This window comes from Mustela erminea, chromosome 14 (assembly GCF_009829155.1).
Source record: "Mustela erminea isolate mMusErm1 chromosome 14, mMusErm1.Pri, whole genome shotgun sequence".
Lineage (NCBI taxonomy): Eukaryota > Metazoa > Chordata > Mammalia > Carnivora > Mustelidae > Mustela > Mustela erminea.
This window is the reverse complement of record NC_045627.1, coordinates 59,965,646-59,990,171: the sequence shown is the minus strand read 5'-3', so window position 1 is coordinate 59,990,171 and position 24,526 is coordinate 59,965,646. Positions and strand designations below refer to the sequence as shown.

Sequence of the window (24,526 nt, the reverse complement as noted above, 5' to 3'; positions counted from 1 at the left end):
GTACGATGAGGAGGAAAGGCACAAGCATTTCCTGTTCCATTGGGATTGGGTAAACCCACAACAAGCAATTTTCACCTCTTCAAATAGAAGCCTGGCTTGACTGGAATGCTGAGTTTATGGAATTTTTGGCAAATGTTGTGGTCCTTTGGGAATGTCCTATGTACCTTGCCAAAGAATGCGTTCAGCAGGAGGAGTTTCATTTGAAAGTCAGCTGGGATTAGGATATTTCAGTGGAAAATGGGAAAAATCTTAATTTTTTTAGCACAGTGACCAAATCTCTAGCTAGATCCACTCTGTTCATTTTTTTTTTTAAAGATTTTATTTATTTATTTGACAGAGAGATAGAGAGCAGAAGTAAACAGAGCAGCAGGCAGAGGGAGAGAGAGAAGCAGGCTCTCTGCTGAGCAGGAAGCCCTATGTGGGGCTTGATCCCAAGTCCCTGGAACCATGGCCTGAGCCGAAGGCAGCTGCTTAACCAACTGAGCCACGCAGGCGCCCCTGTTCATTTTTTTTCCTATAAATATGTGTGTTAATGATTATGATCAATTTATCCCAGCAGAAGAAGAAATTGAGAAGATACATGAGAACAACAGCTAGAAGGGAAATTACCTGCCTGAGAGGACAGTCCGTCTTGGGACAAACCCAGGCGTTAAGTCTTGTGCCTGCTGTCGGGTCAGTCATTAGGCCAGCAGTGTGACAAACATCAGAGCTCCGATCTAGCATCCGGACCCCTTCCCATCTCCCTCCACTCTGGGCTCGGAGGCTCACTGTCTGTAAGGAGCTAGTTGAACTGTGCCGTCAGCTGCAAGGAGGATAAGTCACAGGTCCTCTAGGTCCCCAGAGATGTGCTTTCAGAAGTGAAGTGCAGCAGATGCTCTTAGGCTACCTGCAGACAAAGGCCGAAGCTCCCTGCAAACTCTCCTTGTCCCCCGAGGCCACCTGTTTGTCACCTGGGCAGTCCTGACTGCCCACTGATCGCTCCAGTTCTCTCCCTGCTCCTATAATCCTGTTTTCAGGATGGCCCAATGTTAATCCCTCTGCGTGGTCTCCCCCCTCAACCCCCTTTCCTTTCCCCATCTCCCCAGAGTGCGTGGGACAGGAAAGGCTGCTGCTGGTAGCTGGTTAGTGAATTCCTTAGTCAATTCCCTTAGTGGGTTCTTACTGGATCCGGGGCACTATGCTCAGTATTATCATAGGGGCACACGGTATCATTCCTTACTAGTTTGGGCAGCAAATCACACATCCCCAAAAATGTTGCTAAATAGGAACGCAAAGTGGTGAATGAAAGACACTAAGGATTGAAAGTATTCCTGGTTTGGGCCCTCGGGGTGTAATTAGTCAATATGATAAGTTAATAAATAAATAAGAAGATCATAAATGTATTCCGAAGAGAAAGCCGTGCCCACAGGCTGTCGAAGTTAGGAGCGCAGGTCTTGAATGAAATAATCCTAGTGATTGACTGGACGTGTACGATGCGCCAGGCCCTGTGGTTGGCGTCGTAGCTACGTTCCCTCATTTAGTCCTTTCACCATTCCAGGACGGAGCATTGTGTTTGGTCCCCATCTTACAGGTGAGGAAACAAGTACATAAAGGCAGTGTGGGATGCCTGTGACACCCGATCAAGCCGGAGCTTGAAGGAGGAACAATGAAGTTCTAGGCCAGGGGACCGTGTTAGTGATAAGCTCTCGTTTGCACCGTCCTGATTCAGAATGGGGCAGGAAATTCACAGAAAACATGCCACAGTTGACTGGTCTTGAGTGCTTAAAAGAAAAAAAACAATGTCAGTAACTGTGTAATACTGTGTTAGCAGGATCGAAGGACCGGAGGCGAACTGCTTCAAAGAGCAAATTGCTTTCAGAGAATTCTAAGTATTTGTGGACCTGAAGATATTTGCTGGGTTAATTTATCAAGCGCTCTTATTTGTGTCATTGAAATAGGTCTCCAAAGACCTCTGTGTTTCAGCCATAGCCTGGCTCTCATGAACTACTTGGCAGGAATAAATGAGTTTTTTCCTCCTGCTAGTCTTCCACTTGGGGATTTTTCAGTAAGGCAGGTGGGGTTTTCTTCCATTTTGTTCAAACGAGGAAGTAAGGTTTTTTTCCTTGTTTAGAATTGGTGGGAAGCCTGACACTCAGGGAGGTGCACAGTAAATGTTTGCGGAATTAATGAATGTGCTTGTGAGTTTTAATTAACTAGCATCCAACGCACTCAGTACTGAGGGCTGCAGTTGCAGCCTGGATCTGGCCCTTCTCGCTGGATGGTTGGGGAGGATGTGTTGAAAGAAACATTGGCCAGACTGGACTTACCCCAAGGACTGAAGAAGAAAGCACAGGATGCCCCACATTCAAAAACATTGGGATTTAAAAAAAAAAAAAAAGTGGTCACTGAAGAAGTTGTATTCATATCTTGGACAGAATTTCAGTTTTGGAATTTTATTAATTAGCATGATTCATTATCACTGTGTTAAAATAATATGGGTATAGAGAGGAAGAAATCTACCCATAGTCCCCAATATCCCAGTAGAACTACCAGTCCTTATTCTCAAAAATTATTTTTTTAATGCTTGCAATAACAGTGTCCAATTTTGTATGTTATTTCCCTAGAGTTATCAGATCTTAAAGCAGTCCTGAAGACTACTCATTCTCATCGTTGGCATTTCAGCATGGATTACCACTCAGATATTTTTTTTCCTAACCAAAGAGCTTTCCTCTATTTGGCCAGCAGGTGGTGCTCAAGAACAAGCTTTTAAAAACAAAAACAAAAACAAAATCCAAAACCAACCCTTTCTCTTAACCTAAGATCAAAACACAAATCATTACCTGAAGAACTAAATGAAACATTAGAGAGACTCCCTTGGGCCTTGAAAATGTGATTTTCATTTCTCAGAAATCTACATGCAAGCGTTTAACTTTATAGAATCATTTATTCTATTTATTGAAAAGCAGTGGTAGGCACCAGGCGTGCAAAGATTGGTAACATAAACCGCCTGCCCTCAAGAGGCTCAGAGTGTAATGGGGACACAGACTTGTAAATCACAGATAGAAGCCAGTGTGGTAAACGCCGCGACAGGACACAGGAGAGAGGGAACGACAATCACAAATTATAAATCTAAAAGATCATTTTCTTCCTGCAGTACAAAGGCTAAAGAGGAAACTGCCCTCCCCAGATTTCCTAGACTCCTTTCCCCCAAAGCCACAGTTTAAAGCAGTTACTTTTTTTTTTCCCCCTTGCTGCAATCAACAAATGGTTTTGGACAGTGAATTCCACGAGGCTGGAATTTTTTGTCTGTTGTATTCCCTGTTGAAGCTCTACATAGGAGAGTGATTCATATTTAATAGGTGCTCAATAAATATCGGAGTGACTAAAATGAGCAGTGGAATGACCCCATGAGATCTTTTATAGAAATTATCATGGGCAGTGATTTGCAGAGATGACTGGAGAGAGTCAGGGCTGAAGAGGCAGGAGTGAGGGTGTGCTTACTACAGAGACGTAGGTGAGCAGTGGTGGGGTGGTGGCCGGGGAGGTCGAGGGAAGGGGCTGATGTGCGCTGTGTCAGGACAGGGAGTAAGCCGTACTTGGTGACTGGTTAGGTTTGGGGAGCAAGGAGTGGGAGAAAGGGGTTGATTCCGTGGGCTTTCTGGCTTGGGCCATGGGAGACAGGAACAGAACTGGGTTTGGTTTGGGGCATGTGGGGTTTAAGATGCCTGGGGAATACACCCACGGGGAGGTGCCTAGAAGGCAGCTGAATGTACAGCTCTGGAGCTCAGGAGGAAGGCGCAATTGATAACAGATTTGAAGGTGGATTTGTTGGATGGTCTTACCATGCCTGTTGGTTTTATAGATGAAAGAACCTGAGAAACAGACTGTTTCCAAGTTTTCTAACAGAGTGGGTTATCCTTAGCTGACGCTCATTGCTTGTTGGAGTCAGGCTGGAGTCCTGAGCCCACCTGGTCACAGGCTTGCAAACTGTTGGCCCCATTCTCTCACTTTACTCCTCCAGCAAGTATGTTTTTGCTGAATCCCCTTGAAACTCAGCCCCCTTTGCATCTTAGCCAGAGGATGAGTTGTCCGGCCTGCTGTCTTTGAAGTGGAAACTGGCTTGCCCAGGCTGCTGACAGCTGAACTCGGCTGTTCCGTGATGGGATCGGTGGCTGCCAATGCTGATCGGGCCTTACTCATCAGCCTCGCTGCTTTTCCCATCTCATTTGATCTATTTGGGCACAGGAGAGACCAGCAACTGTGAGACCTTTGGCACTTGCCTTCAACACTCAGGCCCTCAGTTTCCCTTTGGTACAACAGGACAAATGTTGTATGTCTTTCCAACGCTAAAAGATGTGATGGCGAGGATACATTTGAAAACGTTGTTCCAGAATTTGTAGATGTGTTTTTAACCAAGGAGGGCCCCAGTTGGGAAGTGTTGCCCATCTGGAAAAAGCATATTGGCTTCGGTATCAGAAAGAAAACAATTAGCTATAGCAAATCCATTCTGAGGGGTTTCCTGAGTTGCTGGTTTGTCGTTCTGGTGGGGAAGCAGGACGAAATGGTGATAAGGGATGGAATAAAGCCAAGAAAGTGGAGTGGCTGAGGGCAGGAGAGGATTTCTGACAAGGGGTGAGGTAGGGGAGGTGTGAAGTCTGGCAGCTGGGTACCACGAGAGTCAGGACCAAATGAAGTTAGGCAGAACCAGAGAAGACCAGCGTGGACATTCTGACCAAGGCTGAGGCAATTCAAAGGACAGCAGGATAGAAGCCTCTGGCAGCCCCTCCCCCATGCTGAGGGAGGTCTGGTGACCACAAACCAAGGCGAGCAGGGCCCAAGAGACTGTCCCCTTACCACAACTGTTGGCAAGGCTAAAGGACACGTGTACGTGGGTCTTTTAGAGGTTGAGATTGTATAAAAAGGAGCAATGGAGTTAAATTGAACAGCAAAACCAGAAAATGGAACCAAAGCGAGGGAAGGCTCTGAAAGAGAAACTGAGATAAGGGGCAGATTTATTTTTAATTAAAAACTTTGAAGTTAGTCAGTTTAGAAGCACTTAGATTGATGGAAGTTGGCATATAGTGCCAGAACCTTGCAAGTCACCTTTAAGGGTCTTCCTGCCCTCTGGATGGAGTTGATGCCTTTATCGATCAGGTGGTTGGGGGGACATCTTCAAGCACCCCTGTAGGTAGAAGCAGGAGAGCAAAAGCTGTGCAGGTGGCAGCCGTTGTTCTGAGGCCTCTGCGCCTAGCAAAGCCTCGCCTCTGTCCCCAGGGTGGGAGTGGACACCCCTGGTCAGGAGCCAGGGCCCCAGTAAGGCCAGCCAGCCTAGGCCAGGGCCATGCTAAGTCCCTGCAGTCTCACTGTGTCCACTGTTCTGAGGGTTCTAGAGTCACCCACATGAGGAGCCTAAGTGAATGTGATGAAATTCTTGTGGAAGAATTTCTAAACACGTTTCATGAATCAAAGCATTTCCTTAATCAGATCACGTGTGCCCATTTTACTTTCAGAAAATGTGACCTCGTATTCATTCAACAAATACTTATTGGGTGTACGTGTGGGCCCTCTGGTGGGCCCCTGCAAATGAGGGCACGGCCTGGGGGAAAGAGTCTATCCCCGTCATGCCGCCTCTTCTGGAGGGTTCTCCCCTCTGAGACACACCCTGGAGGCTGCTCTGCAGACTCCGTTCATTCACACGCTTTTGTGGTCTCAGCTTTGAGAGTGGGTTTTCTTTCCCCCTAATTTTCAGTCATGTTCTTCTGTCTAGGGTGAGAAGAGGAGAAAAGCATTTGATCCCCTGACATCAGCCAGAGAGAATGAGGAGAAGGGACCTGGGGGAACCCTGAGCCCCCAGGCAGTCAGTCCCCTGAAGTAGAGCATGCAAAGCCCAGGGAGCCCTGGGAAGGGGGTAGGGAGCAGTGCTGTTACTCAGGGAACGTTCCCATCCTGGGGTGGACACACTGCCCGTTCTACCACAGGCTCCTCCTCTCCATTCCTGACTCCTGGGCTCTGGGGCCTCTCGTCCCCCGGGGTACGTTCACTGCAGGGGATGCCCAGCAGTGATCTTTGGAGCTCCAGCATCCTCAGGCCTCCTGCGGTGTGCAGGCCTGGGCTCTGGGAAGGCACTGCCACCTCATTTGTGGAGAGGTGTTCAGCCGAGGGTGCCGTGCAGGGCCGGGCTCTGCCTCTGCACAGACAGTGCCTGCTTCAGCAAGGGTCTGGATCTCCTGGTGCCTCCTTCCCTCGACCAAAAATGGGGCAAGTAGGATTGTTTGTGAGGATTAAAGACAGAAGGATCGGCCAGCCTCCCCCACAGGATATCTCAGCCGGTTGTGTAATATTGTCGTTGTCATTGTCTGTGACTGTGGGGACGGAGAGGCTGTGTGAAATGGGGGAATAATCCCATCGTTGAAGGATGGGGAGAGGGAGAGAGATGGATAGATGGGTCATGCCGCAAAGGCAGCCCCATGTTCTGTGTCGAATCTGGGGGCCCAGAATATGTGGGGGTTCACTGTTATAATTACTTAAGTTTTTCTGTACACTTGATAAAATACACATCGTAAAATATTGGGGTAGAGAAATTCTGTCAAGCTGTTTGCATCTCCAGAGCTTAAAAAAAAAAAAAAAAAAGTCCTCATTGATACCAGTAAACCAGATTCAGTAGGACTGAAAAGCAGCCGAGCAGAGGCCTGAGTACTTCTGTGGGAAGGAGGTCGGTTGTTCACTGAGTGTGTGTCTCCGTGTGCCCGTGGGTGAGGGGCCTAGAAAACTGGGATTAGGGGAAGGGAGGGGCTCAGTGAGTAAGTGCTCTTAATTTTTTTCTGTGCCCCACCTCATTCCTAAAAGGATTTGTGGTAACTTGCAAAAATACCTAGAATTTCAACAAGATAAAAATAAATGAAAGGTAAAGGAGTCCTGGTGCATACTCCAATTCCTGTTACCAGGTTCTGACTACAAATGTGAAAGAAGCTGGTGTAACCTGTGGGGGGGATGGTAACTGCGTATAGAATCCCAGGTTCCACTTTCACTTAGGGGCTGATTTTCCCGGAGACCCAGGAAAATGGTTGACTTCCGTGCTCTGTCAGCCAAAGTGCTTGTGAAGAGTAACCCAGAAAAATAACCCAGGTGGTGACCTTGAAGTCGCCAGCTCTGGCTAGCGACCTGGCAGGGGCTCCCCTCGTATCCTCGGCTGCACCAAGTCTCGTGTGCACCCGCCGGGCCCCCAGCAGCAACCACCCTCCCACCCCCGCCCTCCCCAAGAACCCTCCCTACCCACCCCCCCCCCCAGGCAGAGTTTCTCAGAGGTCCTCTTTTAAAGCACAAATGCGGTCTTCTCAGCACTTTTGCTGTTGGGGCAGATTCCGGAGCATTTGGGGCCACCCTTGGGCTTGAACACCCTTTAGAAAGGACAGTGCTTGACTAGGATCCCAAAAAGGGTGTTGTTTGTCCTCGGGTGGTAATGTGCTTTCGAGAAAAATGTCAAACGTTCTAAGTCCCGTTCTTTCTTGTTCTCTCTTCCCTCTTTTAACATCCCGTTGTCTTCAGTATCTATTCTTCCAACTTCCACGCAGTGAAGAGGGAATCAGATGGGGCTCCTGGGGATCTCGCTAGCTTGGAGAATGAGAGGCAGATTTATAAGAGCGTCTTGGAAGGTGGAGACATCCCTCTCCAGGGCCTGAGCGGGCTCAAGCGACCCTCCAGCTCAGCCTCCACTAAAGGTAACTGGGTGAAGCCTGCGGGGCTCTGACCCGGCCACACGGTCATCCAGATGCCTCTCGCCCATCCAGGCCCGGTGTCGGGGTGTCGGCAGCGGGTGACTTCCAGCTCCTGGGATATCCTTTGCCTTGTGCAGGTCTATCTCCAGGCCTCTGAGCCATCTGAGCCCCCTCCCCCAGTTTTCCACCGGCCATTTTTCTTTCTGGTATTAGTTTCCCTTCCTTCGAATCCCGACCTTGCTCTCCCTAAAGCATCTCTCTCTCTTTTTCGTTCTGATTCCCTCTTCTTAGAACGTAGCTAAGCCTTAGCCTTCCGTAACTCACAGCAGGGTGGCCATTTTTCGTTGCATCTTTGCACCTGCTTTGCAGCACAGATTATTTTGCTTCCGGACATCAACTGGAACTTAAAATACAAAACAAAACAAAACAAAAACCCTTAAGACAAATGAGCATGTAACCTCTCCCTTTTATTTTTATTTCATTTTTTTTTTAAAGCAGCTTTCAGCTTTAACCTAATGGGTCTGTTTATTTTATTCTGCATGCTTTCCAGTGGATCGTAAAGGTGGGAATGCTCACATGATTTCTTCATCTTCAGTTCCTAGCCGAACGGTTAGCTCTAGCAATGCATTAGGCCCCATGTGTAAGCACAAGAAACCCCTGTCCGCTGCAAAGGCCTGCATTTCGGAAATCCTTCCCTCCAAATTCAAACCCAGGCTCTCCGCTCCCAGCGCTCTTTTACAGGAACAGAAGAGTGTCTTGTTGCCGGCAGAAAAGGCTCAGAGCTGTGAGAACCTTTGTGTTTCACTGTCTCTGAATGATTCCAAAAGAGGTCTCCCCCTCCGAGTGGGGGGGAGCATCGAGAACCTGCTCACGCGCTCCCGGCGAGAGTGGGACAGCAAGTCGAGCAGCACCGTGAGCCTCCAGGAATACGGCACTGGCACCAGGAGGCCCTGCCCTCTCTCCAGAAAGGCCGGGATGCAGTTCACCATGTTATACCGGGACATGCACCACATCAACCGAGCCGGTCTCTTCCTGGGCTCCATCTCCTCCTCAAGCGTGCGAGACCTCGCCTCCCACTTCGAAAGGAACAGCCTGGCGTTGGCCAGGGGCGAGCTGGGCTCTAGCCAGGAGGGCTCGGAACACATCCCCAAGCACACCGTCTCCTCCCGCATCACGGCATTTGAGCAGCTGATTCAGCGGTCGAGGTCCATGCCGTCCCTGGACCTGTCTGGAAGGCTAAGCAAGTCCCCCACACCTGTGCTGTCCCGGAGTGGCCTGACCTCAGCCCGCTCGGCTGAGTCCCTCCTGGAGTCGACCAAGCTGCGACCCCGGGAGTTGGATGGGATGAACCCGGGGGGGCTCTATGCCACCCCAACATGCAGCAACATGGTCGAGCCCCCCTTGGGCTTCAGGGACCTTGCGCCTTCTGAGCCCCTCTCTGCCTGCTCCGACGAGCTCGACCACTGTTCAAACATCTCCAGCGACAGCAGAGAGGGCAGCAGCAGCAGTGTCCACGGAGACTTTCCCAAGCACCGCCTCACCAAGTGCAAGGGCACCTGCCCAGCCTCCTACACCCGCTTCACCACCATCCGAAAGCACGAGCAGCAGCAGACGTCCAGACAGTCTGACTGGCGCCCAGATCTCAGGGGGGACAGGAGCACGCTCCTCAGGAACATCTACCTAATGAGCCCCCTCCCTTTCCGATTGAAAAAGCCCCTCCAGTCCCACTCTAGGCAGCCTCCCCCTGGTGACTTCTCAGCTCCTCAGGCCGGCCAGAAGCCAGACCTCCCCAGCCAGCCCCAGCAGGACGAGACCCCCTCTGGGGGGAAGCCCTCGGTTCCCAAACGCCTGTCTTCCCGACACACCATGGCGAGGCTGGGCCGGATCTCGGAGCCCCCTCAGGGGAGACCCGCAGTCCCAGATGACTGCCTGAGGGCCTTTCATAATGGCAACTCCGTGCCGTACTCAGACCCCGGCCTGGACAGGAACAACAACCCACACAGTGAACTGGGAACGTCCCTCGGAGGTGGCATTTGTGTATTTGCCCGGTTTCACCTCACCCGTCTCTCCACCTTGCTTGCTCTGTCCCCTCTTCCCGTGTGCCCTTGGTGCTCATTTTCTGGTCTGTCCTTTGTTTTCTGTTTGTTTTGCTTGGCAATTAATCATGGCTCGTAGTGGCTGCACTTCTTTAAAAACAAAGCCCCCCATGTCATTTAGACTAACCACCAAACTGTTTCGAAAGAAAAATTGGCCGTTTAGCTCAGCTGAGAAATTCGCCCATGTGAGCTCTCGAACCCCTTGGAGTTCACACCAATCCTCAGTCACCCCGTGGTTTTTTGAGAGGCAGCCTCTCCCAGTGGCCCTGTGTGTGTGTGCGTGTACGGTGTGTCCCTGTGAGATCCTGCACGCCTCTTAGGAGGGACACTTTTCACAGAAGGTCCTCTCTCCACTTACCTGTTGCCTTCTGATTAGTTTTCTTTGTATTAAACTGGCTTACAAGTAAATTCAAAAAGGTGTTGCGGGGGGGGGGGGGGGATTTGGTTCTTCTTCAGAATTTGAGTGTTGGTCTATAATCCACGACTATGAATGTAAGGATAATGGCTGAAGGGTGAAATCTTAATCCCAGTCTGGTTTCCTGCTAAATCCTGGCACGTTTTAATTCTACTTTGTTGTTTTGAAGATTCGGAGTCACCAAGGCATTTTATACCTGCTGATTATTTGGAATCCACGGAAGAATTTATTCGGAGGCGTCATGATGATAAAGAGGTAAATGACATCTTGAAAATCTCTTAGCTCTTAGGCAGATTTAAAAAAATGAAGGAAGCCAACATTCTAGACATCTGTCAGGGAGATGACGTGACCTAGCAAGAGGGAGCAAAAATTGGTGTCTTCACACATGGCTTTTTATGTGGCGTGAGCTCTCTAGGACCGATTTCCCCACAGGCAATAGTTTGTAAGTGCCAAGTCCCACTAGCGTCCCTGCAGGGGAGGTTCGCCACTGCCTTCAGCTGCGTGCAGGGGGACCCAGAGTTGGTGCCACTTGCTCTTCCCTTCCCCATCCCTGCCTTCTTACTCTCTAGGGAAACCCACCCACATATTTCCCCAGTCCTGCCCACCCCTCTGTTGGCACAAAGCATAATTCCTTTGGGGGAGTATGCAGCAGGAGAAAGGGAACTAAAAAATAATACATAATGACCACCGTAATACATTTTATAAAACATTGAAGAAGTTGCCTTTAACTTAGAAGAAGAGCTACCCCCATAGATCCTGGGAAACCCCTGCCAGAACTTCAGGGAACGCACCTCTTCTAGCCACGGCTGAAATGTCCACACGGCAATGGAATGCCTGGGGACGGAGTGTGTTCTCTTGGGATTTCAGAAGAGGCCGTTGTGCTTATCAGCTAAAGGGGCAAAATCACCAGCTTCTGTTGTGATATAGTGGTGTTTTGAGGCATGCTTTCTGGACTTTGCATTCCTAGCAGGAAGGGTCCTATAGATCAAACCAGCTCCAGTGACCATTTTCCTGTATCAGGTTAGGAGGTGGAACAGTTGTTTTGACCATGTATACACAGCTCTGTCCCTTTCCCCATAAAGTCTGAAGCCCCTTTCCTGCATTCTGTATTGTTGAAAGGTTTCCAAGTTGAGGTGGATTTTCCTTAAGGCTTTAGGGTAAGGCTGACCTTGAATGGGGCTGAATGATAATAGTTATGGCTGCCGAGACGAAAAGACCGTAGCTCTGCCCCCAGGCAGGCATAAAACAGACAGTATTCATTAAAATAATCCGGGTAAAGAAGGAAGAAAGCGTGAGATGTGCAGACTTATTTATAAGAACAGGTGACAAACACAGTGAGTGTCCATCAGGCCACAGACCGGTTTGTTTCTAGTCGCCGTTCCTAGGATACAAGGTTCCCACCTATATAAGGTGGAGGAAGACGACATTCGTGTTATTAGTACAAACACTAGGATCCAGCATGGAAGGCGCTGTGCTAGAATCCTGCCTACCCCATGGGAGGCAGATTTTACTTAGTTGGCGTAGCAGTCGCTATATTACAAGGTGCGTTCAGAAGGGGAGCAGCTTGTTCCCTGAATAACACTGGCTCCCAGATCCTTAAAAATGTTGTGACTTTATTCATGGCATTTGGCTTCTGTCGTCAAACTGTGGGGATGGTGGATTTGCTGAGGTCTGATCCAGGCGCCAGGTCCACTGCCTTCACTGTCCGCTTCCACTGATCTGATGTAACAGTGACCCAAGCACAGGGGGCCATGGGAGCCTCCGACAGCAGTCCCTCCCCACTGCTGCAGAAACAGCTCACACTTCCAGCTAATGGAGGGTCAGTCCTGGCAGCTGTTTTTGCAAAACTTATGAATTACTGATGCTCGTGGCATTGCAGAAAATGAGAATATGTCAGTTCTGGAAGGGACATTAGTCGCCAAGCCTATTGTGTAAGCCAGGAAAGGACTCCAGGGGGTAGTGACTTGCCGGAGGTGACACAGCAAATTAACTTACACCCTCTGGTGTCAGCTAGAAACAGCTAGAAACCAGGGCTCCACATTCCTGGGCCAATGCCCTTTCAGCGGTGTTGGGCTTTTTGAAGCACCATCTCATGTCTTTCCTCAGGTAGTCTTTACGACAGCTTGCCTGAGCCCTTGACATCCACAGCCATCTGAGAAGTGGTTTCTTGATTATTATTCATAGACCCTGGTGAAAGATGGGAAAATCAGGCCCACCATCCTTTGGGGCTGGGTGTCACATGAGGCATTAAATTGCCTGCTGGAAGAAGACAAATGCCTTATTGAAAATACTAAGAATTACCAGTCCTCATTACTGCTTTTCTACAAGGAATGGTAACCCCAGGAATGTAATGATTGGTATAGAAAAAGAAAACACATTAAAATTCTGTTCCATAGGGTCACTTTAATAGGACATAGGGACATTTGGTAAAATGCAACATTGTTTAATTATTTGAAACAGCCTTTAAAAATAGAAGGAGAAAAAGAAGGCTTTAAGAATAGGAGTAGATGACTATTTCCTTAACTTAGGAGAGCATAATTCTTATAAACTGAGGTGTTTCTATTCCTAGTTCATCTTTTATATTTCTATTCTACATCACTCCTTTATACTCAGCCTCATTTCACCTAATGAGATAGTTGTGTAAAACGTACAGTAAGCAAGTAATTGATGATGTCTGTCAGTCACGTAAGTAGCGTTTGGTGCGTGTGCCAAGGCCCCCTAAACATTGTGCTCAGGGGAGGGGTTGGCCAGCCTCAGAGAAGGGGTGCATAGTTTCTGAAATGGGCGGCTCTGCTCTGGAGCATATCAGAGTAACAGACCTCGGAAGTACAAAAAAATGACCTAGTTCCATAGCTCTGGCTTAGTCAGAGCCCAGATCCGGGTGGGAGGAATCAGCCATCCCTGGTCCCACCATGGGAAGACACTGGGAAATCCCCACCACCTAAGTGAGGTGAGGGGAGCTCTCCCAGCCCCCCCGCCCCCCGCGTTCAGCCCAGCAGGCTTGTAGACGCTCCAGATTATGGCTCCCCACCCCCACCGGCTGCCGCCCCGGGAGGGCCTGGATTTTGGGGCCATGTACTGGGATCAGGAGGCTCTTGGCTGAGCCGGGAGATAGTTTTCTGGACAGTGTAACTGTCTGGAATTCATCCTTCCCCCGTGGCCCAGGGGTCCCCTGGGGTCCCCTGCGTGGTGCGGTCTCCGTCCTCCGCAGAGCGTGTGGGGTGCGGCTGCAGGGGGACGCAGGAGTTGTGGCCATGAAGCCCCTCCCACGCCGACCCCCCGTGTGTCCCCACTGTTCACCCAGCCCCTTGCTTCTTACTTGTTGCGTTGGCAGTTTTCCAACACCCTGCACCGGATGATTTACTGCCCCTTTTATGCAATTTCATGGCAGAAACTTTTAGCGGACCAGAGACGACTTAAGCGTGAGCAAGAAGAGGCCGATATCGCAGCTCGTCGCCACACGGGCGTCATCCCGACGCACCATCAGTTTATCACTAATGAGCGCTTTGGGGACCTCCTCAATATAGACGATACGGCCAAAAGGAAATCTGGGTCAGAGGTCTGTTTTGGTTGCCTCCGTCTGCTGCTTGACCCAAAGCAATGCCCGCGCCTCCCCTCAGCACGGCCCTCCGTAGGCCGAGTTAGTTCTCCAGATGGCATCTGTCACCCCGGCTTCCGTAGGCTCGCTTCGGCTCCTCTGTGGCTGGTCACGGACGCGAGTCCCATCATGTCCTGTGCTCTGTATGTTCAAGCATGCCTGGCTGTGGGCCCGGGATCTGCTGGCGTACCCCCCACCCCATGCATGCCTAGAGCATCGGCTGCCGTCATGACTCCAGCCCCCCACATCCTGCATTGTACGGTGACACTGTGCTGCCTGTGCCCGCCTAGAAGCCTTGCACCTCAGTCTGCGCGCGTTAGTAGCTGTCCCACGAGCGATTAGAAGTTTCTTCTTTAAAGAGGCGGTTTCATGAAGCTTGTTATAAAAGTTAGCGAGCAGTGCATTGTTTACGCCATTTACCCACGTCCCCAAATATCAGAGAATATTATTGCCTCTCGGTATCAAATGATGAATTAATTGAATAAGGTGTTTATCAGTGCTTAGCCTCACTGAAGACTTTTGAAACCCAAGGAGTTTTGGGGTTAGGATAAGCCCATGGAGGGTAAGAGAGCTCTCTGAGAGACGTTTCATTTGTTCCCTTAATTTTGACGTTTCTCAGCTGAGATTACAAAGCTTAATATTATAAAAGGCAGGAAGAAAGCACAGTTCTTTGAAGTGATTTTATCCAGGCCTTGGCCTCCTGCACGAAGGCTGACATGTTGAAATTCTTACCCCGGCCAGATGCTGCTGTTTGCCTCACAATGTGTTTTGCCGTGTGGCCCCTGGGGTCCCCTAAGGATTAGCTCCTTTTGGGGAAGTGTGTGTGTGTCTGAGGCTTCAGAGGAAGCTAAGGGAGTGACATGAAAGCATGGACAGGTTTATAAATCTTTCAGTGTAACAGATTAATATTCATGATTCCACGTTTGAGTGACAGAGGCACTGGCTATTCTCATCAAATGGTTTTTTGTTTTGTTTTTAAAGAAATGGAAGCTTTCTGTGACAAAGAGAGGAAAGAGAACCAGAATGAAAGAAAAGCAGGGACAGGGAAGGACACTCTAAGGTGGTGGAGAGAGAGGAAACCGTGATGAGAAGAGGCAGAAGTTAGCAGGTGCTGACTCAGATGCAAGGGAAAGGCAGACCCAGCCCTCAGCCCTCGGCTCCTCAGAACCCCGTACTCTGAAGGCTCTGTTGATGGATTCTCCTCATTCGCAGACCTACCCACTTGCTAGTGATGGGGAAGGGGGAACACACGAGGCACAGGGCTACACAGATACATGGATGGGTAATACGTGTGCACAGAACTGCCGCTGGGGCAGAACAGCCTTGGAGAGAGGCAGGCAAACTGCCTAACCCACCTCGTCTCCCTTCCCGAGTGTGATTCTCGAACTCAAGCGGTCATCACAATGTCCCGGGGGCTTGTTAAAATACAGATTGCTGGGCTGCATCCACAGATGTTCTAATTGTGGGTTGGGGCCCGAGGATGGCCTTTCTAACCAGTTCCCAGGTGACGTTGATGATGCCCGTTTAGAGACCCCACTTTGAGGATCACTGCCCCGGACGTTGACTGACAGGTGTGGGAGAACAGAGAACAGCAAGTCCCAGGTGCACAGGGGTGTGGAGATGTACTCCAGCCTCACTGAGTAGAATGTGGGTGACCGCTAGCTCTGGGCGAGGCCCTATATGGAAATGGAAACAGGACCCAAACTGTGCCCTTGGGCAGCTGGGGGGGGGGTCTCTGCTATGACAGGTGACACAGTCCTGTGGGAGCCAGGGGAGGGGTAGACAGATGGAGTCTCAGGGAGGCTGAGGCAGGTGAAGAGGGAGATGCTGCTTTGCATAAGCAATGAAGATTCCTAATATGTCTTAACAGCCCCATGGAATCAGTGTTCTTCTGAACTTTGAGTAATGTATGGCTTCTGTTTAGTGGAAATAAATTTGTTTTCCCCGGTATTGGCCTAAGCCAATTTACAGATTAAGTAGTTAATTACACACTTGTAAAACTTAATTAATATAACGGATAGGTGATATCCCTCTGCCTAAACTCAGTTGCCACTCAAAGTGTGAATCTGGTGCTGTTTGGTATACGTTTCTTAAAGTTCTCACAGCTCTACAGCTGACTATCCTTGGGTAATGACCATCTTTTTTTTTTTCTTTTTTAATTGGAATCACTGTGAAATTTTCATCTTACAATGTTGGTTATCTGGCCTTCTCTCATGAACTTGTCATTTATCGTTAAGTCAACAGCCGTTCTTTTCTTATTCCCTTACAACTACTAAACTGTGCTCTTTGGTCACAGACTCAAATGCAGGCATTGAAATTGGGTGGCATGGATTGTAAAGTAGACATTCAGTTGGCCTCTAATATATATGTGAACAGATAGACAGAGGCAAAACATCAACGTGAAAATGCAAAAAGAAATTCCTGTGGGACATTCACCATCCTTAAGAAAATCCCTACAAGATCTCAGCTTAAGGAGCCTGCAAATAGGAGACATATCACTGATGGGTTTAGGACCTAAAACTAAGCTTGAGAGAGCATTTAAATACCAGGTTTTTTTTCTCACCGAGTCTCACATTTTTCCTCTCCACTTTGTCCTCAAATATTGAAGAGAAAGTATGTGAAATTGGGGAGAAATTACCCAAAACCCTTAACCCTTACCAGGAATTCAGATTTGATCCGAGGGATACTTGAGCGCTTCAGCCGACTTCAAAGCAAGGAAGTGATGGATGGAAGTATCTGAGGAATGTTATTTGTGCTCCTGAGTGACAGTAGATGAAAGTAAAGAGGGCACTAAGTCAAAGGAAGCTTTGTGAGTGGAGGAGCTAGAGGTCAGAGCTGAGTGCATTTGTGGAAGGTTCTGGAGGGAGGATTGGTGTGACTGAGTGACAGACCTGAGGAACTGGAGTGTGCGGAGAACTTCCAGGCCTGGAGTCTGGAAGGAGAGGGCTACCCAAAAGGAAGGGAAGCTTTGGAGAAAGAGCATGAACTCAGGGCTTGCTTTGTCTGGTTTTTGGGATGATCTCACAGGCCGTGAGAAATCTATGGAGTCAAAGATGACGTCATGTGAGAGGGGGAGGAGGGTTTCGTCCACTTGCCAATCATAATTTAAGTCCGGCAAATAGAAGATGTCCCCCAAAGAGTAGGAATGTCTGGGACTTCTGGCCGACTGGTGTGTGTGTGTGTTGTTTTTAATAGCCATGGTCAGCTTTGGGGAAACAGCGCTGCAGCTTTGGGACTTTTCAAAGCATCTCTTCCCCAAATCTGGCTTCCTTAGGGAGATTCTCATGCATGACATAGTTGATCAAACATTCATCTAGTGTTCTGCTGAGGTCAGATAAGTGGAATTTTGCCCAGATTTCTACACCAGAATGAACTAGTTAGAGTGACTTTTTCTGCTTTGCTTTCTGGAAACTTTTGAAAATGTGTCCATTTCATTGTTCATAAATTGTGATTTTAAATTGTCACTGTTTCTTGTGTTTAGATGAGACCTGCCAGAGCCAAATTTGACTTTAAAGCTCAGACCCTCAAGTAAGTACCACCAATTTGTTTTTATAACTGCCTCTATTGAAACACAGCTCACTTGTAAAGAGATGGAGAAAAACAACGATGATTAAAAACAGTAATTTATAGAGTTTCCTACGTGCCAAGTGCCATTCACGTTTCTTACATACGGTAACTGATTCAGTGGTTCCCAGAACCCTCTGGGGCCGGGGCCCTTGTTATCCGCATTACACTGATAGGGAGACAGAGAGGCTGTGAGGTTAAGGAGCTTCCTGAAGCTGGTCAGTGATAGATGCAGGGGATTCAGACCTGGGCAGCCTAGTGCCAGAGCCTGAGCTTCTACCACTGGGGCACCTGCCACCTCTTATCCAGGGAGGTTTGCTTGATGAAGTGGTGGCTCGATCTGACCCACTCTTTCTATGGGAGGAACCAGAACCAGTGTCTAGGATGATAACTTTATTAGTTTCGCTATGACGTCTGATGACATTCAAAGATTGTGGGAACACACAGGAGAACAGTATGTTCCCCAAAGGGCTAGCTCTGTAAAATATTTCTTTTTTTTTTTTTTTAAAGATTTTATTTATTTATTTGAGAGAGAGACAGTGAGAGAGAGCATGAGTGAGGAGAAGGTCAGAGAGAGAAGCAGACTCTCCATGGAGCTGGGAGCCCGATGCGGGACTCGATCCCGGGACTCCAGGATCATGACCTGAGCCTAAGGCAGTCGTCCAACCAACTGAGCCACCCAGGCGTCCCTGTAAAATATTTCTTAAAAATTGTCTTCTATCCTAGAAATGAGTCTTGGAACCACTGCACACTATGTCTATACCTCCCGTGCCTCCTTCTTCCCAAAGAGACTTTGCTATTGGCATAGTAATGGCTCTAGAAGGCTTTCAATGAAGAAACCTGATTAGCTTATTTTACCCAGTGTTACCTAAATTTGGATGACCAGGAAGCCTTTCTATTCCATGGAATGGAATTTGGAAAATGCTACCAAAGACTGGGTTCTACAAGGAACCTACTCATCTCCTATCTAATTATGGATTAAAATGGACCATGAGTTTCCATTGGCAGCAATAACCAGCAGTCATCCCATTGTCTTGCTGATGGGAGGCCCCCCACATCTCCATTCTTGGTGATGAGAGGGAAAGCTCTTCATCACTGGTCGCTGAGTAACGCCATGGAGAAGACTACTCAGCCAGGATTTTGATATCCTCCAACACAAAATGAGTGACCAGGCCACAGTCTCTAGACCTACGCACAAATCTGGTGTGTTGGGTTTGTTTGTAGTTACTCCAGTCCTTTAGCTCATTAGCTAATTAGAAGTGGCAGTCTAGTGTACTAGAGAGATGGGCTCTAGAGTCAGGAAGCCCTGTGTTTGAATCATGACTGTGCCCCTTGCTGTCTCTGTGACTCTGAGCAAGTCGCCGACCTCCACCTCAAATTTCCTCATTTATAAAATGGACATAGTGGGGCCTGGGTGGCTCAGTCATTAAGCATCTGTCTTCAGCTCAGGTCATGATCCGAGGGTCCTGGAATCAAGCCCCACATCAGGCTCCCTGCTCAGCGGGAAGCCTGCTTCCTTCTCCCACTCTCTCTGTTTGTGTTCCTTCTCTCCCTGTGTCTCTCTCTCTGTCAAATAAATAAATAAAATATTTTTAAAAAATAAAATAAAATGGGAAAAAAAGCCACTCTTTCAGGGCAGTTGAGGTAATACTTAAAAAACATTTTGCACCACGTAACAAAAGTCAGCATCTCCCCCTGTCCCTTCTTTTTAACCAAAGAGAAGATAACAGAGTTATACAAATTAATATTACCTTTTCCCCTTTTTCCTTTGGAATGAGAGAGGTACATGTAGTCATTGAATGGTATTGTGATGATAATCATATTTATGTAGGTTTCATCAAAAAGTCTTGAACAATTTTTTCCTTAGAGCATCTTTGTCCAATAGAAGAGGGAAGGCTGACTGAGATGGAATTGTCACCATTTATCAATAATGCTAATGCTGGGGGCATCTGGGTGGCTCAGTCAGTTAAGTGTCTGACTCTTGATTTCAGTTCTGGTCATGATCTCAGGGTTGTGGGATCGAGCCCCATGTTGGGCTCTGCACTGGGTGTGGAGTCTGCTTAAGATTCTCTGTCCCTCTTCCACTGCCCCTCTCCACCCTGCGCACACACACTCTCTCTAAAAAAAGAATTAAAATGGTGCTAATATTGGAGAGAGGAGTCCTTCCTCCTGGCTCGGTGCTGTTATTGCTCCCTCCCAGAAAAGTTAATAAAACATTTTTTTTTTTTTTAGGAGTAAATGATAGATCCATTGACTTGGATCTTCTAAACGTCTTTAATCACAGGGTTCTACTTTTCTCCATAGTAGGTTACTCAAAAAAGTGTTCTGTAGGAGCACTCGAGTCAACAAAGTTAAACAGGGTTCTTATCTGCAGGACTTATCCGAGCCTCTACTGTGCTGAGAATATAATGGGGACACTCCAGAAAAGATCTGAAGTATATCGTATTATTGTTTCTCAAACCTTGTTACCACCAGACCTTGCGGTGAGGTTCTGCAGGAGATGCGCATGAGGTCCACAGTGCAGGAAGGCTGACTGCAGACCTCTCAGCCCCCCAGGAGCTGTCCTCCTCTTGCTTACTGGGGGGCCATGACACTCTCACCCGTCTCCACAGCTGCGAGTCTCCACAGCTGCGAGTCACTGAGGGTGGGAGAGCAGAGAGCGTCTCCAGCAGGAGTGGATATGCTGAGGGTCCAGCACAGCCATGTGTCCATGGTTGGGGGGTAAAGAGAGGAGGGAATTCAAACACGCCCAGGGAGAGTTACAGCAAAAAACTGGCCGCAAATATTCTCTCTTACAGAGACAAATGTCCCAGATCTCCTTCACGGGCCTCCTCAGGGTTAGAATCTGGTCTACCAGTGCGAGAGCCACAAAGGCTGCCTTGTTCTTGCACTCAGCACAGTGCTGACTTTGTGTAAAGTCTTCCAGATGTGCCCCCATTGTTTAGCCAGCGTCCCTCGCAGAACCGTGGGACTTCCTGGCACACAGCAGAGGACACAGGCCTGCCCCCTCCAAATTGCACTCAGAGCCTTTCTTTCCATTGCTGTTGGTTTGATGCAAATGGAAAAGATCTAGGTCATTTTTTTTTTTTAACTCAAAAAACTTTTTAAGCTGTAATTGGTACAATTGTTATCCTCATTTGGGTTTTTATTTTACTTATAATTTATCTTTTTCTTTCTTTTTTTTTTTTTTAAGAAGGAACCCTGATTAGACGTTAACAGCATCATTATTAAGGCCAGCAAAGGGATGGATGGAGACAGAAAAGTTGCACAAATACATGACAAACATTTTAAGGAAAATCCACTTTTCTTTCCAAGGTTTCTTCCCATGTCAAAAAGGAAGCAGCGACTTCCCATTTCCCAAGCTAGCTCTGTAACAGGCACCGTGCTGGGCATCTTACTTTGAGTTTGTTGCTACATTTTTCCAACAACTCTGACTTAGCTCCTATTTTCAGATAAAGTATCTCTGAGAGATTCCATATCTTGCCCCGGGTCTCCAAGCTAGTAAATGGTGTAACTGGGTTTTAAACCCGGATCTGACTAATTTCAGAGCCTTTCTACTGCATGATGATAGACGGATGGGGGGGTGACGTGGCTGGCTGGGCTGGCCGGCCGGAACGACACGAGGATGTCAGCCTCTCACAAGTAACTTGATGGTCATTTCCAGCAATGAAAGCATGCCTTGCTTGGGCATGGAAGGGTAGTAAAGACAATGAAAGCATCCACAGGGAGACTTTTTTCACTTACTGGACATCAGTTGAGACTGCTGGGCGCATTGTTCCGTGTTGCGTAAACGCTCTGAGCGTAAGACCAGCATTCACAAAAAATACCTTGAGAAAACCCACGACAAACGCGTAAGGCCTGTGAGCACTTTGGAGTGGGGAGCCGGTTTGAAGGTCAACGTCCATCCCACAGAAGACTGAAAAGTGGCCCAAAGAGATATAACCTCCTAAAGAGCGGGGTTCTCTCTCCCGGATATGGAGCCCCCCTTCTGTAATTAGTCCCCTTTGACCTCAGTCAGAGTCTCCTTTCGCTGCGAGAGGCACCACGATCTCGTATGCTGACGTGCTCTGACCTCTGCTGACAGGGAGCTTCCTCTGCAGAAGGGGGACATCGTGTACATCTACAAGCAGATCGACCAGAACTGGTACGAAGGAGAGCACCACGGCCGGGTGGGCATCTTCCCGCGCTCCTACATCGAGGTACGGTCACCTGTTCTCTTTCCCCAGGACAGCCCGGTCCTGCCCCCAGCACCACGCTCTTACCAAGAACTTGTATTTTTTTTGTTTCCTCCCTTCCTCTTGTCCCCTCGCTTTCTTCTCTTTTCCTTCTCCTCTGCCTCTTTTCCCTTCTCAGCTTCTTCCTCCTGCTGAGAAGGCTCAGCCCAAGAAGTTGGCACCGGTGCAGGTTTTGGAATACGGAGAAGCTGTTGCCAAGTTCAACTTCAATGGTGATACGCAAGTAGAAATGTCCTTCAGGAAAGTAAGCACCCTCTCTTCTCGGCCCTGGGGCTGTTTGGATGGCCCTATTCTCATGGGGGAAGGGGCGCGACGGTGATGTACTCGTCTCATGGTACCGTTCCTGTGCCTGAGAGCTGTGCCCTGTCTAGGACTACTTGAAGGGCAGGTAGAGAATTTTCTGAGGTGAGGGATTTAAAAAATAAACCCTAGGCTTTCTCAAAGTTTAGTCACATGAGTTCACTGATTAAAGGCGGTGTTTCTGGAGTCTTAGACCTCTTGAGCACCCCATGATGTGGAAAGTGTTCGTGACTAGGTTTACGACATATTCCGATGGCCCAGTGGAGAGGAACAAGTCCTCTGCAGCCAAAAGTCAACCTCGCCTCTGGGAAGTTAAAGACTTTTTCCAAGCTGCCCTTTGCTCACAGGTGAAATGAAGACAAATGACCCTATCCTAGAGCTGTTTTAAGAAGGCTCAAGGAAACCACCTCCGTGAAGCCCTCAGCATAAAGCATGGCATCTGGTTGGTGCCCTCAAGGACTCGGCGTGCTCTCCTGGCACACGAGTGAGCTGTGCAGTGATACCTTTCTTCCCAGCAAGCAGACACTGTCTTCCCATGTCAAAACTCTCTGGCTTGCTGAAGTTATTAGTTACTAATTTTAGTGAGGATTTAGGGAAGTGAACATGTGCCTTAGAAAAAGATGAACTCAAAAAAAAAAAAAAAGAAAGAAAGAAAGAAAAAGATCAACTACCTTATGGGAAAGAGAAGCCCCCTCCATGCCCAGTATTGGGAGACCAATAAGTCATTACATGTGTGTGTCAGAGAAAAGCTTGCGGTGGGCTCTTCCACTATTGCTACCATAGCATTAAAACCATAGAATTCTATTTCTTTTTTTTTTTTTTTTAAGATTTTATTTATTTATTTGACAGAGAGAAAGATCACAAGTAGGCAGAGAGGCAGGCAGAGAAAGAGAGGGAAGCAGGCTCCCCGCTGAGCAGAGAGCCTGATGTGAGGCTGGATCCCAGGACCCTGAGATCATGACCCAAGCCGAAGGCAGCGGCCCAACCCACTGAGCCACCCAGGCGCCCCTAGAATTCTATTTCTTGATAAAGGAGGAGGTTTAACTCTGTGTCGTAAGGATGAAAAAGAAGGCTGGAAAGTGAAATATAGTGCTTGCTCAGTTTTCATAAGAAAAATATGTTGCAAGTCTAATTCACATGCACAGAATTAAATCTGGGAAATACATATATCAAAATATTAACTGTGGTTACCCAAGTGGTAATCTGAGTAATACTTATTTTCCACTTAATGTATGATTTTATTACTTTTCTATAATGGTATAGGGGAAAACAAAGTTCTAAAAGGGAAGGAAAAAAGATAATTCTCCCAAACCTTTGCTTTGGGAGACAACCGGATATCGATTCTGTGATAAGTGAGGCAAAACCCCTCCATCCGGCTGTTAGCTGGGGGGATGACTCTGACCTTCTCCTTTGCTGCAATGTGTGAAAACTGAGCTTGACTTCCCAGCCTCCAGGTAGCTCTCCTGCTGTCAGCACCTCATCTCTGCGATACTGATTTTATCCGAGTCTAGCCAGGGAGGCTTTTCTGAACAAAGGATGTGATGAACAGTAAAGGCTGGCGCAGGGTGCAGGCAGGGGCCTCAGACCTGCCAAGGCGTGGTGGCCCAAGGACCCGTCCTTGCCGTGTCTTGCAGGGCGAGAGGATCACGCTGCTCCGACAGGTGGACGAGAACTGGTACGAAGGGAGGATCCCAGGGACGTCCCGGCAGGGCATCTTCCCCATCACCTACGTGGACGTGATCAAGCGGCCCCTGGTGAAAAACCCCGTGGATTACATCGACCTGCCTTTCTCCTCCTCCCCAAGTCGCAGTGGCACCGCGAGCCCGCAGGTACCTAGACTTCTCGTCCTTGGTCTTCACACTCCTCACGACCCGTCCACGGTGCTGAGGGCACGCAGGCCCTCTGGGGTGGCTCTGCAGCACTGTGATTAGGAACTCCCTGCAGTCATGCAGAGGGTACACACCAGGGTTTGTTTTCATGGGTACAAATGACATGTTTCGAGAACTTGGAGGGACAACTATTATATTGGGGAAAAGAAGAGCTTAAAGTGATGGCTCTGGGGATAACATGCTTAGGGCCAGAGAAATGAGAGACTTCAGCAGTTGGTCCAAAACTAGGAGCATCCTATCCTGCGTGAAGCTGGTTGTCTGAGGACCACTGCTGTCCAATACATACCGTGACTCAGGCCGGTTCTCTTCAGCATCTTACTGGTCAAGGCCCGCCTGCAGAAGGCAAAGATTGAAAGAGAGAATCTCGCACTCTCATCCTCAGACAGATAGACCAGATCCAGAGTATTGTTTGCAAGCAGGAACTAGGCTGGGAAAGGAACAGATAGCGTCCCTGTTTATGCTGGGCCAAAAGGAAGTAGTTTTACAGGCATAGTAAGATATTTGCATCCCTAAGCGTTTATTATAAATGGGCTTGTTTTATAAAATATATAAATTATTCCCAACCCATCCCCACTTCCCCAAGAAAGAATTAGGACCTTGGGTTCCGAAGAGGCATGGTGGGGTGACTTCCTGTGAAGGCCACTGACCGTAACCCCGTGGTAAGGTGTAGGGAGAATGGCCAGCAGTGTGAGAGCGGGACCCGGACCTGGACCCAGGATGACACTTGGATGGAGC

The 24,526-nt window shown here is 48.4% G+C and overlaps 1 protein-coding gene across 1 annotated transcript in view; it reads left to right on the top strand.

The window, feature by feature from the left end:
• The window catches only part of SORBS1 (sorbin and SH3 domain containing 1), a 227,277-nt gene that overhangs the window by 179,914 nt on the left and 22,837 nt on the right, over nucleotides 1-24,526 (top strand). The window contains 7 exon segments of the mRNA XM_032313382.1: nucleotides 7,525-7,697; nucleotides 10,375-10,460; nucleotides 13,597-13,764; nucleotides 17,285-17,331; nucleotides 21,452-21,566; nucleotides 21,721-21,846; nucleotides 23,537-23,731. Coding sequence (XP_032169273.1) covers nucleotides 7,525-7,697; nucleotides 10,375-10,460; nucleotides 13,597-13,764; nucleotides 17,285-17,331; nucleotides 21,452-21,566; nucleotides 21,721-21,846; nucleotides 23,537-23,731 — 910 coding nt within the window.